Source organism: Uloborus diversus, chromosome 7 (assembly GCF_026930045.1).
Source record: "Uloborus diversus isolate 005 chromosome 7, Udiv.v.3.1, whole genome shotgun sequence".
Taxonomy (NCBI): domain Eukaryota; kingdom Metazoa; phylum Arthropoda; class Arachnida; order Araneae; family Uloboridae; genus Uloborus; species Uloborus diversus.
The window spans coordinates 5,592,104-5,607,572 of NC_072737.1; the positions used below are offsets into that span (position 1 = coordinate 5,592,104).

At 31.6% G+C, this 15,469-nt stretch overlaps 1 protein-coding gene across 1 annotated transcript in view; it reads left to right on the forward strand.

Annotated features, from left to right (window-relative positions):
* The window catches only part of LOC129226198 (rap1 GTPase-activating protein 1-like), a 171,645-nt gene that overhangs the window by 103,731 nt on the left and 52,445 nt on the right, over window positions 1-15,469 (forward strand). Inside the window, exons 5-7 of the mRNA XM_054860798.1 lie at window positions 7,272-7,381; window positions 10,874-10,955; window positions 13,421-13,474. Of these exons, the coding sequence (XP_054716773.1) occupies window positions 7,272-7,381; window positions 10,874-10,955; window positions 13,421-13,474 (246 nt within the window). The remainder of the gene's footprint in view (window positions 1-7,271; window positions 7,382-10,873; window positions 10,956-13,420; window positions 13,475-15,469) is intronic.

Consider the following 15,469-nt stretch of genomic DNA (forward strand, 5'->3'; position numbering starts at 1 on the left):
AAGCGCACAGTGAGCATGTAAACATACCTTGAACAGTATAATCTCCCATGAAATATGAATTGCATGTTGTATGCAGTCATTTGGTTTTTGCATGCTGTGGGGTACAATGCAGCAGACGTTCATCAACAAATATGTATTCAGGAAAATTTCCATATGAAACAATTATGAGCAAAAATGGTGCCAAAACTTAAATAACGGACGTAGAGATATTCACTGTCTGAGCATCACAATCCGGAATTGTCTCCTTCTTATTTCTGGCTGTTTTCTATGATGAAGGTTGGGAAAATTGGTGCCACATTCTTTCTTTTTCACTGTAGTTTTCTGTTCACAACCAACAAACCTTGAAAAAAGATGAAACAGTCATATTTTCATATCTTTATTGTTTATTGAAAGCTTGTTTACAAACTTGGAACTCTTAAACCACCTGTTCTCTATTAGCTTTTCTCTCTTGCCCCCAGCTCTTTCTGTATGATATTGTAGTGTTAAGCAATTTCTTGTTTAACATTTCGAATTATTATGGTGTTATTTAAACCCTGTCTCAGTAGTGTTTTGCAATTGAACTTGTATTGGTGTTTTCACTGTGTCTTATCATAAAAGGTTCCTTGAAAGGGCTTGTGAACTATTTTATGCTTAAAACAGATCACTTACTACGATTCCAGGCTTAGAAGGCTAAAAATGTACAGTCTTGAGCAAAGAAGAGATCGAGGGGACATGATTCAGTTGTTTAAATTTATTAAAATGAAAGATGTTACGGGGCTGAAGTTTAGCACTGAAAACAGGACAAGGGGTCATTGTTTTAAGCTATTTAAATCTCAGGCTAACATGGATGTTAGGAAAAATTATTATTTTAGCAGGGTAGTGGAACCTTGGAACAGTTTACCGAAAGAGGTGGTAATGAGCGAGGGGGTAGATAGTTTTAAGAGGGCCATTGATCTTCACTGGGTATTGTAAATGGACTAGGACCAGTCTAGCTGGGCCCAGAGCCTGTTGTTGGTCGTCACTTTTGTATTTGTATTTATTTGTACTTATTCAAGTGTAAAAATCTCCATTTCCACTAAAATTATTTAAAATGTCCATCTGGTACTCATTCCAATATTTTTCTTTTTTATGCATTAAACTTCTCTTTATGTATTTTGAAAATTTTGTTGGTCAATAAATGATTGCAACATTGTATTAAAATTTCTACTTCTTTATGTGAAAAACTTAAATGTTACTTTCCATTATGGTTTAATATCATTATAGAACTTCATTTTATGCAAAGCAAATAGATAAAAAAAAAAAAACTCTTAATAAAAAAAATGGTGCTGAAAAAATGTACTGAGCATTAATTTTTTCCCTCCTTGATAAAAAGTATAGCATAGATAAGTGTATATTTTACTTGAAGTGTCAAATATGAAGATATTATAATATTTTTGAATACATGGTGACTTAAAGCACTTTATAAGAGACACTTTTATGCACTTAATAAGAAAGTGCTTTCATTTTGTTCATACTATGTTTCTCTCTCTCTCTTTTTTTTTATTTGAATTAATGCAAAATGATATTTGGTTGAAATATTTTGAATAGCATGTACAGTCAACTGTTAGTAATTCAAACTTGACCCTTAATAACCTAGAGTTTCAATTTTGATACCAATCTTTTAAACCGAATGTTCACATTACTATTAGTTTTTTTTATAGGTTGGCTGTACGTATTTTACTGTTGTATAATATTCTTTCCAACGAAATTAAAAAAAAATCAAATGTCATTATTGTTTTATTTTATGTATGACATATTACTCGCGCGGCAAAGTGAACAAGTAAACACATTTTACTAAAAGTTTTGTTGAATACAAAATATTGTGTATTGTAAATATCTTAATATATAAAAATCGTTTGTGCGTACGTTTGTCACCATAAGGCTTTTAAATGCCTGGACTGATTTTGATCAAATTTTTTGTGTGTCATTAAGTTGTGGCAAGCATGGTTTCGAAGCGCGATGGATCGAATCGGAAACGTTTTTGTTAATTAATTAATTAATTTAAACATTGGATGGCAAAATCTCCCAAATGATTAATATTTATTTTAACCTATTGTTGAGCAAGAACTGAAATATTTACTCGTTGCCAAACGACAATAAGAAAGCCAGCTCTGCTTTTTATAATGAAATTTCCTACTGTGATATGTCAACTGAGAATAGATAAATTGTAGAGAGAGGGTGAAGCTTTCATTTCTTGAAAGCAACGATTTGGTCCCGTGATATATATTAAAGTAAAGTACTGCAATTTTCACGCAAAATATGTATTGTCGTTTATTTGAACCATTTGACTGGATCGGTGCTTTAGGTTTTCCTAACCACAGGGTTCGTACGGTCATGGAAATCCTGGAAAGTCATGGAAAGAAAATATGCAAATTTCAGACCTGGAAAAGTCATGGAAAATTGAAAATTTCAGTCTAAGTCATGGAAATTTATTTTCAGTCATGGAAAAATATTCGGGGAAAAAGTAACAGAAGCAAAAAAGAGTATTAGAAATCTTGAATGATTTAGTATTGCACCATGAAAGCTATTTAAACTGGAAAATTGAACGATAACAAAAAACATTGCATCCAAGTTCGTTTCCATCACTCCTAAATCTTTATTTTAAAATTTATCAGAGTTTATCTCAATTTGTTGAAGATTTTGGACAACCTTTAGTCAGGCGATAGAATACGGAAATAGGGGAATTCTAATGCTCAAAAACAGTAGCGCCCAATATACTAATCCATGCGACCCACTGGTACGTTCAGTGTCATTATTCAAACATGTTCTGGAATTTCTGAACCTATTAATTTATATGCATTTGAAAATGTACAAATAAGTAAACAAGTACATTTAAATCAAAAGATTTATTTACTATGAAATGTTTTTATTTATTTATTTTTTTAAATAAATATCTGGTTTAGAAACATGAATTTACTAAAGAATGTGGCTTTATTTTAAAGAACCAAAACATTGTCAAGTTGACACTAAAAGGCAACTTTTCAATCTAATTTATTGAAACTTAGTAATGATTCATGCAACCTTTTCTCCAATCATTATCATTCTGCCTGTTTATAAAAAAAAGTCGACATTTAAGCATCATTCACTGTGTTTTACTTAACTTAAACTTATATGATGGAAACAGGTAAGAATTATTCAGTTTTTTTAGGTGTACACTGATATTTTTTCAATCGGGTAGTGGCATTCAAGTTTTGCTAATGCTCATTTCCAAAAAAATAAAAAATAAAAAAATAATAATAAAATTGGCAAGTTTAATATTAAATAGTACTATTCTCTTCATGTAACAAGGTCATGAAAATTTTCATGAAGTCATGAAAAAGTCCTGGAAAAGTCATGGAATTTTTTCATCCAAAAAGAGTATGAACCCTGTAATGATCAGAAAGTACCGTACCTAGCAACATTTGTTCTCTCGGCTGAAATCCATCTGAATTTGGGCACTAATGTAGAGAATACTTTAAGGATTATCAAACCAATCATTACATTATTAAAGGAAAAGAAGGTGGAATTTAAAGACGAAACAAATTTTATTTTCGTCCAGATAAATTACAACAGGATAGTTCTACACACAAAAAATCAGTGCAGTGGGCGATCTTTATATTTGGTGGAAATAAAAAACTAGGCAATTTATGAAGTTTTTAAAAGTTTTCGTTCAAAGGATTGGACCGCTAATCGGTCGGAGTTGGCTTCGCTCACTGATCGGCCGGATTACAGTAACGTGGTGGCTTGGCAACTTTGGTTATAAACAATCGAGTTGCGTGATCATTTGTTTACATTTTAAAGCTACCCTTAATGTAATTTATTGTATTTTTTGTTTATTTGGCGAAATATTTTGATTTGTAAAGAATTGTTTTTTCGGTTTTAAAGAGTGTTTAGTCATTTTAGTTCAAGAATGTTTATTTTACATCGAGAGAGAGGGGGGGATGAGTGATTTTCGTTTATTCAGAGAACTGTTTTTACCTTTATGATTTTTCTAAACGATATCCTTTCGATTGTTTTATTCTTTTTCATATGGGGGATGTTGCAGCGGGATTTCCCGTTTGTTCTAGATGGGTAGTTAGTTTTTTAGGACGGTTTTTATCCTTTGAGAATGGCTGAAGGAACAAACCATCAAGTACGGGAGAAAAAATAGTCAATAAAACAACTGCTCAGTGGGTATTAGATAAATCAAGTTGTAATAAATATACGCATTCTGACACCAAGCACTGCTTAAAACATTTTCGTTTTTATTTATTTTTTTTTCAACAAAACACTTGATGGTTTATTGAAATTTTTTAACTTTTCAATTTACAAAGTTTGAACAGAACAACGTGTGTCGGGTCGTCTAGTTGTAAAATAAATATTGTGATTTTTTTAGCTATTTTTCCCTTCATCTAGACCCTCAAGCAAACACAGTAAACAGTTTAAATTATTGCCTGAAATTCCTTTAAAAAAAGATAGAAAAAAAAAGTTGCTTACAAAGTGCAAAACATTGTTCTGATTAAATAGTATTAAATTAAAGTATTTAACCATAACCATTAGTAGATTTTAAAAAAATCTGCTTTTCCTTAATTAGCATATCTTCTCAACTCTTGTTTACTGAGAATTATATTAGATTTGAAGAATATAATTACATAAATATGCTATGTATACAATTCGGTAGCATACACATTAGTGACAGCAGTTTCTATTATGAGTCACTTGGAACATAAGGTAAACATTTGCTTTACTTAACTTGTTGTATAAAATCTTCATTAATCAGTTCATTCATTGATTTGTGATTCAAAAAGTCAACTGGGATATTCAAGCATTTTCAGCTACTTGAAAAGTTGTAGTGGCTGCTTTGCATCATGATCTTAAAAATTTCTGCAATGAAAGAGTAGTTTCCTGAAGCCCAGAAATGCATGTCCTTTACTTCAACAATGTTGTTTTTCTTTACTTCTGGTTTTTGTATTATTTCATAAAAATAGCCTTTCAAGAGTTGTAAAGTTGGTTCATTTCTTTGAACAGAATTGGAATCATCCCCCCCCCCCCCCCAAAACAAGCTTGAAAATTTTTGATTTTAAAATACAAATCCGAGTGAAGACTGAGGAGTGGATAAAAATTTGAGGAGATATAGCAAGCATGTGCTCCAATTATTCATTAATTTAAACTACCCATGTTTGAATGAGGAAAATGCACTATCGTATTTTCCTGTGTATAATCCGCGGATTATCTGCTAAAAAAGGCAAAATTTATGAGGTGCGGGTTATATGCAGCTGCGGATTATCTGTGATTTTTTTCCCCCCGTAACACCAACGCATTGAACCTCAATATTTTTACAGTAGGATTCACCGATCCAAACCGTAAACCGACTGAATGTTGTTTATTTTCCGAAGCATGCATGTTCTTCTTCACTGCTTGCCTGTATGTTGGTTATTTTACTTTGGTTGAATGTTCCTCTTGGCGATTCAGGTCATGTAAAATAACCAAGATTACAGTGAAATAGGTAGCCATTTGCCCTAATTAGACCGTTTGCTCCTTTGCCTTGACTCTTTTGTTTTTCAAGTAATTAGCGTACTATAATCAAGATTTCAAGAAGAAATCATCATATTTTAGATTAATTTTGATTATGCCTTCAAAGTAATTACTTTTTCACGTTTTTAGTTTAGTTGCTCAAATGGTATGATAAATTCAAACTTTATTTTTTACATCGTATTATCCGCAGATTATACGCCGCCGCGGATTATACTAAGCTTTTTTTTCTTCAGGCCGATTTTAGGACCTGCAGATTATAGGCCGCCCGCGGATAATACGCAGGAAAATGCGGTAATCTCATGGCCTAGTTTCTAAATTTTGTGTTAGATATATTCGTAACTTAAATTACGAGGGTCATCTGGAAAGTAAAGGACATTTTGTGCTGGCGGGTGGGTGCGTTTCCCCACCAATGCTGCCACCTGATTATTGTCCTTGGCATTGCTTTGCTTCAGTCTGACATTAGCAGCGATGATCCCCACGCGCAGTGTTTCGATTAATACAAGCTAGCTGGACAAAAGTCAAGTTCAGAATTCATCATTTCATCACACAAAATTAAAGTGTTCCTATATTCACATGAGTTAATTGTTCAAGGTGGATATTTTTTATACTGGTAAGTGCTTTTTTCCCCTAATTTAACTAATCTGTCTGGTAATTAAACAATATAGAAAATTTTTTTGAAGGTTAACGAAGGAGTGTTTGCTCATTTAAAACCTTTCAAGTGATGGTTATGATTTTATTTGTTTGTACGGCCCAAATTGTCTGTATATAATAGCTGCACTTTTCCCATTATTAATAAGGTGTATTATAGTCAGCACACTCTAGTACAACATATTTTTTTTTCCTCTGGAGTACTTTCTTTCGAGTAGGGATTTCTTTGAAGAATTATTGAAGTACCCAAAGCGCTTTGGGTAAAAAAAACATGTTGTACTCAAGTGTGCTGATTATAATACGTCTTATTATTAATAGGAAAGCTGCAGCTACTGCATACAGAAAATTTAGCCCGAGTACAAATGTGTACAAGTCATTGCCATCACTTGAAAGTTTTGAAACAGGCAAAAAAATTTCTTCGTTCATCTTTAAAAAATTTTTTAATATTGTTTAACTATCATGTTTTGGTTTATTGTTTGCATTTTCCCAATACCAAAGTTTAGAATTTTGAACATGACTTTTGTCCACCCAGCTTGTACTAATCGAAACACTTTGCCACGGCCAGTTATTGCTTAGCATTGCGACTTTAATATGTCCATTATAATTAATGATCCCGTCATATGTGAGGTTCGTAGTGTCATAAGATTTTTTAATGCAGGAGGACTGCGGCCAATAGAAATTTACAGACAAATCACTGAGGTTACTTTCACCCAGTGTATTTCACTTATTCCCCCAAGTTGAAAGACTTTTTGGGTATAAAGGGCTATGGCAGTGATGAACTTAAAAGAAGCTGTTAATGATTCGTTTAATGATTGATTCAACAGCTTGGCAACAATTGTGTACGCAGAAGGCTTAGAAAAACTTGTAAACTGTGACAAGTGCTTATATTTAAATGGTGACTTTGTAGAACATTAATTAAAGTATCAATTAGTAAGTAAACAAAGATTTACTTTTTTATATCAGTTATTAAAGTTTTATACAAAACCGTTCTTTACTATCCAGATGACCCTCATAGTTAGAACGTATTTATAAATACTTAATCGTAATAAAAATGCTTGCAAAAATATTAAGCTTCTTCTTGTTTGACAAATATATATTGGTTTTTGTTTCAGGAACATTTCAACTTTCTCTCAATGGACGAGAGCTCTGGTCCGCTGGTCATGTCTTTGAGGGTGGACCCTTTACCTTCTCCTAGTCAAGAACAAGTCAGGGTTCTCATTAGGTAATTTATTTGGGATTTTTAGCCGTATTTTTGTTTTCTTTCACTGATCTATAGATTTTTGCTTCTTAAGTTGAAAAAACTATCACCCCACTTATTTTTGAAAAAGCTTTAACACATTAAGCAGTCTTACAAGTCATGTGGGCAATTCCATAAAAGTGCCAATTTTTACAAAAATATATATTTATATTTTTTCTGCACTTATTTTGTTGGAATGGTTTTATTAATTATTTTACTCATCATTTTTTATTCTGTAACTTTATATGAGCCAAGTGCATTAGTTTTTTTTTATATTACTGGGGTCTCTGCCCCCTGCTCGCTAGCGCTCACCAATTCCCGAAGATTGCTTCGCAAAGAGTTAAATTGTCAGTTAGAAAGAAACAGATTACGAATACATTGCGAGTTCCTTTTGGATCAAAAAGCACCCCGGGTTTCAAAACTTGTACCAACTTGCAGAGCCGTAAGGGTTAAAGGGTTCCTGAGCATTGCAAAACTTCAGTTTTGTATATTCATGGTCTCAGTAATATATTATGCTCTTTAGCTCAGGGCTTGAGTTGAGCCTAAGATTTTCCGTTGAAATCGAAACCCTTGTAGTTTGTGAATAAGGGAAAGAAGAAACATGCGAATCAAAAAGACGTAACTATGGCAACGCCAAATAAAACATCGATAATTTTAATAGATATGAAGATTATTCAAACTTGATTTTTAACGGCTTTTTCGGCCAGAAGTCGAGTTAGATCTGGAGTAAAAAAAGCCGCTCTTTTCAGTGGCGTCAAAAAGAAAACTGTAGGACAATTCCTTCGCTTTTTACTGATAGATTTAATGAAAGATGTAGTGCCTAAATTTTAGCTAAGCCAATAAAAGTGCGAGCTAAAAACGCAAATAACTCCACCGTATTCAAGTTAGAGCATTGAAACCAAATGCCTAGAACGCAGAAAAGTTCTCTTTCCAACGATATATATTATTATGTGCAAGTAATTCTTCACTCCTTTAATAGGAAATAATGGGCAATTTACACAAAATTTGAGCTTAAAAAATGAATTACAAAAAAAGTAATTTGAAATTTGAAAGCTAAAACCCCAGGTGCACACCCACAGGCCTCTGAGTAATTTTGTATAAAAAATTTCAAAGCTGTAGGTGCTATGAGGTCTCCTGGGCGCAGGGCCGCCGCAGACTTTCTTCCAGAATTTCTTTGAAACCTTACTTTTATTTACTATAAAGATATTTAAAATATGATCCTTTTCATTGTAATAAATAGATTTTGAAAATTCTTATCATTCTGTCGCAACACAAACGTTAATTATATAAATCCATTGCTTGTAAATTATTCAAATTAGCAGTTTTTTATTGTTAATTATGTATTTTAGAAAGTGCTTATTAGTTAAAAGAATATATTTATACATGACTCAGAAATTTAATTTTGTGCTAAGAAGTCCAAAAGCTTTGTTGACAAAAATGTCATTCAGTCACGAAGCAAAGAAGGCATAATTGAAAAATAAAATAATAGAAATTATTTCTTGTGTTTTGTTTATCCTATTTTAATTGTTAACAAAACAGAGCAAAAAATGTCAATTTTAATAAAAAATAACTTTGTTGCAATCACTTAACCTTTTGTTTTCAATAAAAATGTCAATCTGACACACATGACGTGTAATTGCTCATTTATACTTGAGATTATGCTATGCAAGTTTCAACAAAATAGCAATGGATGCAGTTTGTTGAGTGAGATTTATAATTGTAAAACTGAAAAGTTTTATAATAGTTATATATAAATGTTCTTTTCTGGCTATGTACTATACAATTCTGTACACCTTAATCGCCTTATTTTTTTTATTTTTAAAAATTAATTTTGTTAATTTTTGTTGATCTTAGAAAACAAGATTTGTGATTGGTTGGATAAATATATATTTGTATTTTTAATAGACACGGTTTTGAGAAAGTGAAAAAAGTTAGATGTTAAAGATATGAGTAATAAAAACCAAAGTAACAAAAATATTGCTTATGCATGTTTATGATAAAAACGATACCTATTTTCAATACGTCAGTATGTGAGCTTCAGTATAAAAATCATAGGAGTGAAACCTAAAAGAAAGAAAGCTTTGAAAAAATTGCTTTCCCAAAACTACTTGGTGATTGTCAGAAGAATGACAGGTTCTTGAGAAAGACATTCTTCTCAAAAAAATCCAATTGCAAACCGTTAAATGTAATTTGAAAACTTTGATAAATGAAAGACATTTTCTGTGAATTGAGCTCTAAATAAGGGAAATTTTATACTAAAAAGTAACTTTGTTCTATCAGAATGTTTTACATGTTAAAACTGTTTAGTTTGGAAATATTTTCTTTTGCCTGCAATCTTAAAGAAAATGTCACGTTTTTGAAATCTGAATGGCTTAATATTTTATTTTCATCCTGAACCTCAAGATATTTGAATTGCTAAAGAGACTCCTATCAATCCTGAAACACAAATGTATAGTGTTTTTGAAAATTTGATATAGTATCAGGGTTCGTACAGTTCATGAAAATCCTGGAAAGTCATGGAAAAAAATAAATGAATTTCAGACCTGGGAAAATTAATAATTTTGTTAAAAGTCATGGAACTCTAACTAGAGTCATGAAAAATGTCCCGAGCAAACAGAAAGTAACAGTTGCTAAAAGAGCATTGTGTGATTTAACAGCGTTACATATAAAAGCTATTAAAACTGGAAAATTGAACTATCCCAAAGATAAATCTGATTTTTGAAATCCCATTGCATCCACTTTTGTTGCAGCCACCCGTTATTTTTTGCAATGTAAAATCACATTGCAAAAAAGGAAGGGTGGCTGCTACAGAAGTGGATGCAAAGGGATTTCAAAAATCAGAATCTGCTTGGATATCACTAATTTTAAATTTACCAATATTTTCAACACTTCTATTAGTTTATATTCTGCAGTAGCGAATTTGAACATTCTTGATTTTGCCACTCCCACTCAAAAACTGTATTTCAATTGCATCCAAATGCCTTTCAATCTCTCGTAAGAACTTTATTATTAAATTTATCAAGGTTGCATCATTTTCAACACTTATTATAGTTTATATTCTATACTAGCAAACTTGCGCGTTCTTGATTTCGCCAATCCCACTCAAAAGATGCTCATTTCCAAAATTTGTTAAGTTTGATAATTAATAGTACTATTCTCTTTGTGTGACAAGGTCATGAAAATTTTTTATGAAGTTATGATAAAGACTTGGAAAAGTCATGGAATTTTTTCATTCGAATCGAGTATGAACCCTGTAGTACTATCACTTACTCTCCCTTTATTTTCCTAATTTCATTAATTACTCAGCTGATTGGGTTTCAGCAAATGAGTCCTATTCTATACACAGTTTGTAGTTTTTAGTGTTATTATGAAAAGTTTATTTATAAAAGGTTAATGCTTTTTTTGCTAGGAGAACATGTAAAATGAATGTAAAATAAATTGTTTTAATGCTGAGTTTCTGTAATCAATCTTTTCTAGAACCAAAGATGGACTTTTACATGATGTATTCCTTGTAGATCCGATGACAGCTCATACTCTTAATCCTGCACAAATTGCCAAGGTGAGCTGTCTTGAATGATATTTTATATCTTAGTCATAAGGGTAGTGTTTCGATAAGCATCACATGACCCCATGCGTGTATTTTTTCATACCAAAAGAGTATTTTGTAACAAAATCAAATAATTACATGGAACAAGCTATTGCAATTTATAAGTTCTTAGTATTATGCTTCCTTCTTTTTGTATTTAGTAACGTTATTTGCAGGGCTGCGGAGTCGGAGGAAAAGTGACAGACTCCTCGAATCTTAGAGCCTTCAACCCTCAATTCCTTTACCACAAAATCAGTCGGACTCCGACCCTGCAAGTACTGACAAAGTTGCAGACTTCAAGGAGAAATCACCGACTACAACTTGTGAAATTTTTAACCTTTAACTCCTGACTCCGACTCCTTTACCCCAAAATCAGTCCGACTTCCATTCTGCGACTCCAACTCCACAGCAATGGTTATTTGCAGTGTTCAGAAACCCCTTCATGTCGTTTAACCTTCAGCAGATACACAGAGACCTTGCAGGAATTAAAACTTTCATCACTTGTAAACTTTCCTGTGATGTAAAGCACACTTTAGCTTCTACCATGTTTCCCTCAGTGAAGCTAAGGAAAACATGTTCTTGTTTTTGAATTCCACTTTTACGACCCTAGTCAAATCTGCATATGTCCAGGGACTGATTTACGGCGGGACATTCGGGGCCCGGGCACAAAAGGAAAGGGTGCACCAAATTTCTGTCATCAGTTTTTTTTTTGGAGCAAAAAGACAGAAAAAAACTCCAAGACAGTTTTATGATGGACAATGTGAAGAAGTCATATTAGACTAAGCAAAGTTTCAAGGTTTCCTGTTTTTATGTAATCTGTGATAATTTGATTACAAAACTAAAATTCAGAATGTCAGCCTGTGATGGCATATTAAAGAAATTTTCTTGCTTGTTTGAATGCAACAAGCAATATATTTGAGAAAGTGCAAAAGATCTTCAAAAATCTTACTCCTGTGATTTGGAGGAATCTTTTCCTGATGAATTTATTCATATTAGTTCAATCATCGGAAAAGAAAGTTTAATGGCCGAAAAGTTTAAAAAAATCCATAAACTTGGTAAATGGACACTTTTGCCAATGTAGATACAGCCCTGAAATTGTTTTTGACTTTGCCAATCTCAAATTGTAGTGGAGAAGGATCATTTTTGCTATTGAAGAGAACTGAGTGTCCTTTGCGTATTCACATTTCTGATAGTAAATTATCTTCATTAGCTCTATTATCAATAGAAGGAAGTTTGATTGCAAAACTTGGTTATAAAGACATTATAGATGAATTTACTACAAGAAAACAAAAGAGAAAACAAAGGAACGCAGAAAGCACATTATGATTTATGATTTACCTTAACCATCATAGTTTCTCCATCTGTGACTGTAAAAAAATTTCTTACATGAAAATCTGGAATTTATTTTAGAGTTTTCTTTCTATCAAAATAATATTCAAAAATTACCTTCATATTTTTTTTGGGGGGGGGGGGGGGAAGCACCATATTTGTTAGTGCCCCGGGGCACCCAAGTATGTAAATCGGTCCCTGCATATGTCTTTCATTTCATGACAAACCTTTTTTGCATGAAAATAAGTAAAATCTTGTGACCGAAAGTAAACTTCCAAAATAACTTTCAAATGGTAATGCTCAGTGTACTAGCTCTTGCAATGCCAGTACTTGCAAAAATCAATTGATTACTTTTTTCTTAGTTTTTTTTTATTTGAAGTGGCGGAGAATAATGAATTATTTAATTGACTGACTTAATAAAAGATGCGTTTCAGTTTGGGATTTGCTTTTCAGGAGAACTATTATGACTTACTAATGGTCGTAACTTGAATTTAGGGCGACAAAACTTCTATGTTTTTGTTAAACCATAATTTATGTTCCATGATGCCTTGTTCTTTACATTTCTAGCCTTTTTCATTTTTTACTATGATAGCTTAGAGTCAGACATGCAATTTGTGTTGTCTGTTAATCAAGACGACCAAAGCCTTTTTGTTTAGAGCCATGTTGAAATTAAAAGAAAAATGTTAATGTATGAGTGAAGGGATAAAGTGAAAGAGCTTTATGTGTTTTGTAATCATTTTATGATAGTTTAATTCAAAGAGAAATATTGGATAGTTGCCATTTTGATTAGTCTCCTTAATTCTTACAAGCCATAAAATTTCTAAGTTCCATTTTGACAGTTTTGTTTTTGCACTGTAGTCAGTCAAACCACTGTTCAGTCGATTCTATTTTAGGTCTTCTCAATAAATCCTTTATGATTGCAATGACATTTGGAAGTTTAGTTTAAATAAATATTTTGTGTCCAGTTTTTTTTCCAACGCTTTTTTTTAAAGCAATTCTGATTCAAAGTTTTTTTTATTCCTAATCTTACATTTGCTTAAAATATTCTCATTTTTTCAAAAAAGTCATGGTTGTAATTTCAAATTCTTGCTTTCTTTTTCTCTATGTAGATAATGTGCGGAGAAGCTGTTGTTGATCGATTTACTCCAATTCTCTTTCCTCGAGTAAGTTACGATTATGTTTTTGTTACATACCACTTGTAGCTGAGGCTTTTGTCAATAATAAAATCTAATGTTTGGATTTATAGGTTATTTATTATTTTTTTTGCTATTGATGCCTTTCAGTGTACTTATTAATTGATAAGAATCTTATTCTATTTCTTGTATTATCAAAATGATCTCAAATAATACAGTCGGACCCCAATTTAACGAATTCATCAGGACCGAAACTTTTATACATTAAATCAAGGTTATTCATTGTATCAGGATGAATGATTATTTTTTTTAATTGCTTTATCTAAAAGCCCTAATAAGCAACTGCAGAAAAAAAAGCATTTCAATTGGCAGTGCAAGAAAAACATTTTCATAGCTTCCCGCCCGAATTATCCTGACCCCCTCTTTGATCTCCGAGGACTGTTTAATGTAAGAACAAAAATTTCTGCTCAAAGCAATGTTTTTTGATAACATACATTTTTTTTTATTGATAAATAAAATTTTTTATACCCTATATAAAATTATTAATTTGTTTTCCAACCTGTACAAACTCTTGAATTTATAGAATTATATTATACATTTATATTTTCAAGTCATATCATCACCTCAAAGCAACAGTAAGATATCTAATTCCAGGAATAACAGTCAGATATTCTACTGTTGCTTTTAGGCGACAATATGAGGTAGTGAGAAGCAAAGGGATGCAAGTGGCAAAATTGAAAATTTGACGATAACCAGTACAAATGGTAGGTGAAAATCCTCCTCTGTCTTGGGGCAAGAGATGGTACAGGGTGGCAACAGATCAGGGAGATCAGGGAAAAGTCAGGGACCTTTTTTTGATCAGGGAAATATCAGGGAATTTCGAAAAATTAATAAAAATTCAGGGAAAATTGATCAAATGAAGAAATTTTTTTTTTGCTTTGAAAATATAAAAACTTTTTTCTCCTATGCATTTTCCGCCAATTATTTGTTTAAAAAAAGTAAAATTATTGAGGTACGATTATACACTGACACATGTTTGTGCATTTTTTTCCTTAATGTCAAAGTATTGAATCTTAAGTTATTAACCACAGGATAAACTTCCTAAGCTTCTATGTTTGTAACGTTGTTTATTTTACGTAGTTTGAATTTTTCTGCCAGGCGTTCCATGCTACGTGAAATAAGCAACCCTACAGGCAAAGAGGAAGCCGCCATTAAAGACTTTGCTCCATTGCCTTTACTCATTGTCTTGAAGTAGCTTGCGTACTGTAATCACAATTTCAAGAAAAAATCTTTTTTTTTTTTAATTGATACTGCTAAGAGCTTAAAAGGTATTTTACTTGGCATTTTCGATTTAATTACTAAAATTGAATGTTAAATGAAAATCAACTTTAGATTATACGAAGGGTTTTTTTTTGTTTCAGACTTTAAAATTCTTTTAGTTTAAAACCAAGTTATATACTATAAATTTTTATATTAATTATTGTTTTTTTTTTACATTTCAATGTTTGTTACAAAAGATTTTTTTTCGACTAATAATGAAATCATTTGAAATTGAGTTGTGTACATAAGTAAATATTTTTACTATTTTTTAATAGTTAAAATGCTGTATTCCTTCATTAAAACGTAAGTTCTTGATTAGAGAATAGCTCAATATGACTGGTTGTTTAAAGGTTCCAATTTCTTTTACATAATTATGTCCATTATTTACGTAAGTAAAACTGCATTACTTCTATACTTTCACAATTACTTGTTATTCTCGTAGCAACAATTATGCTGCTTCAGAATTCAGTTCAAAATTATTTCCAAATAAACTTTTTTAGTTTTATCATGTTTAGAGAATAATTTCTTAGAATTCTTATATTAATAGGTTACTGGAAGTAAAGTATTTGTTTTAGATTTCCTATAAACAAAGGATTTCTCTGTAGATATTTTAATATACTATTTTTACTTTAAAAAAAAAAAGAAGCTTATTTTCAAAATATATTTTTAATTAACAGCTTAAAACGTTTTAAACACTGTATTTTA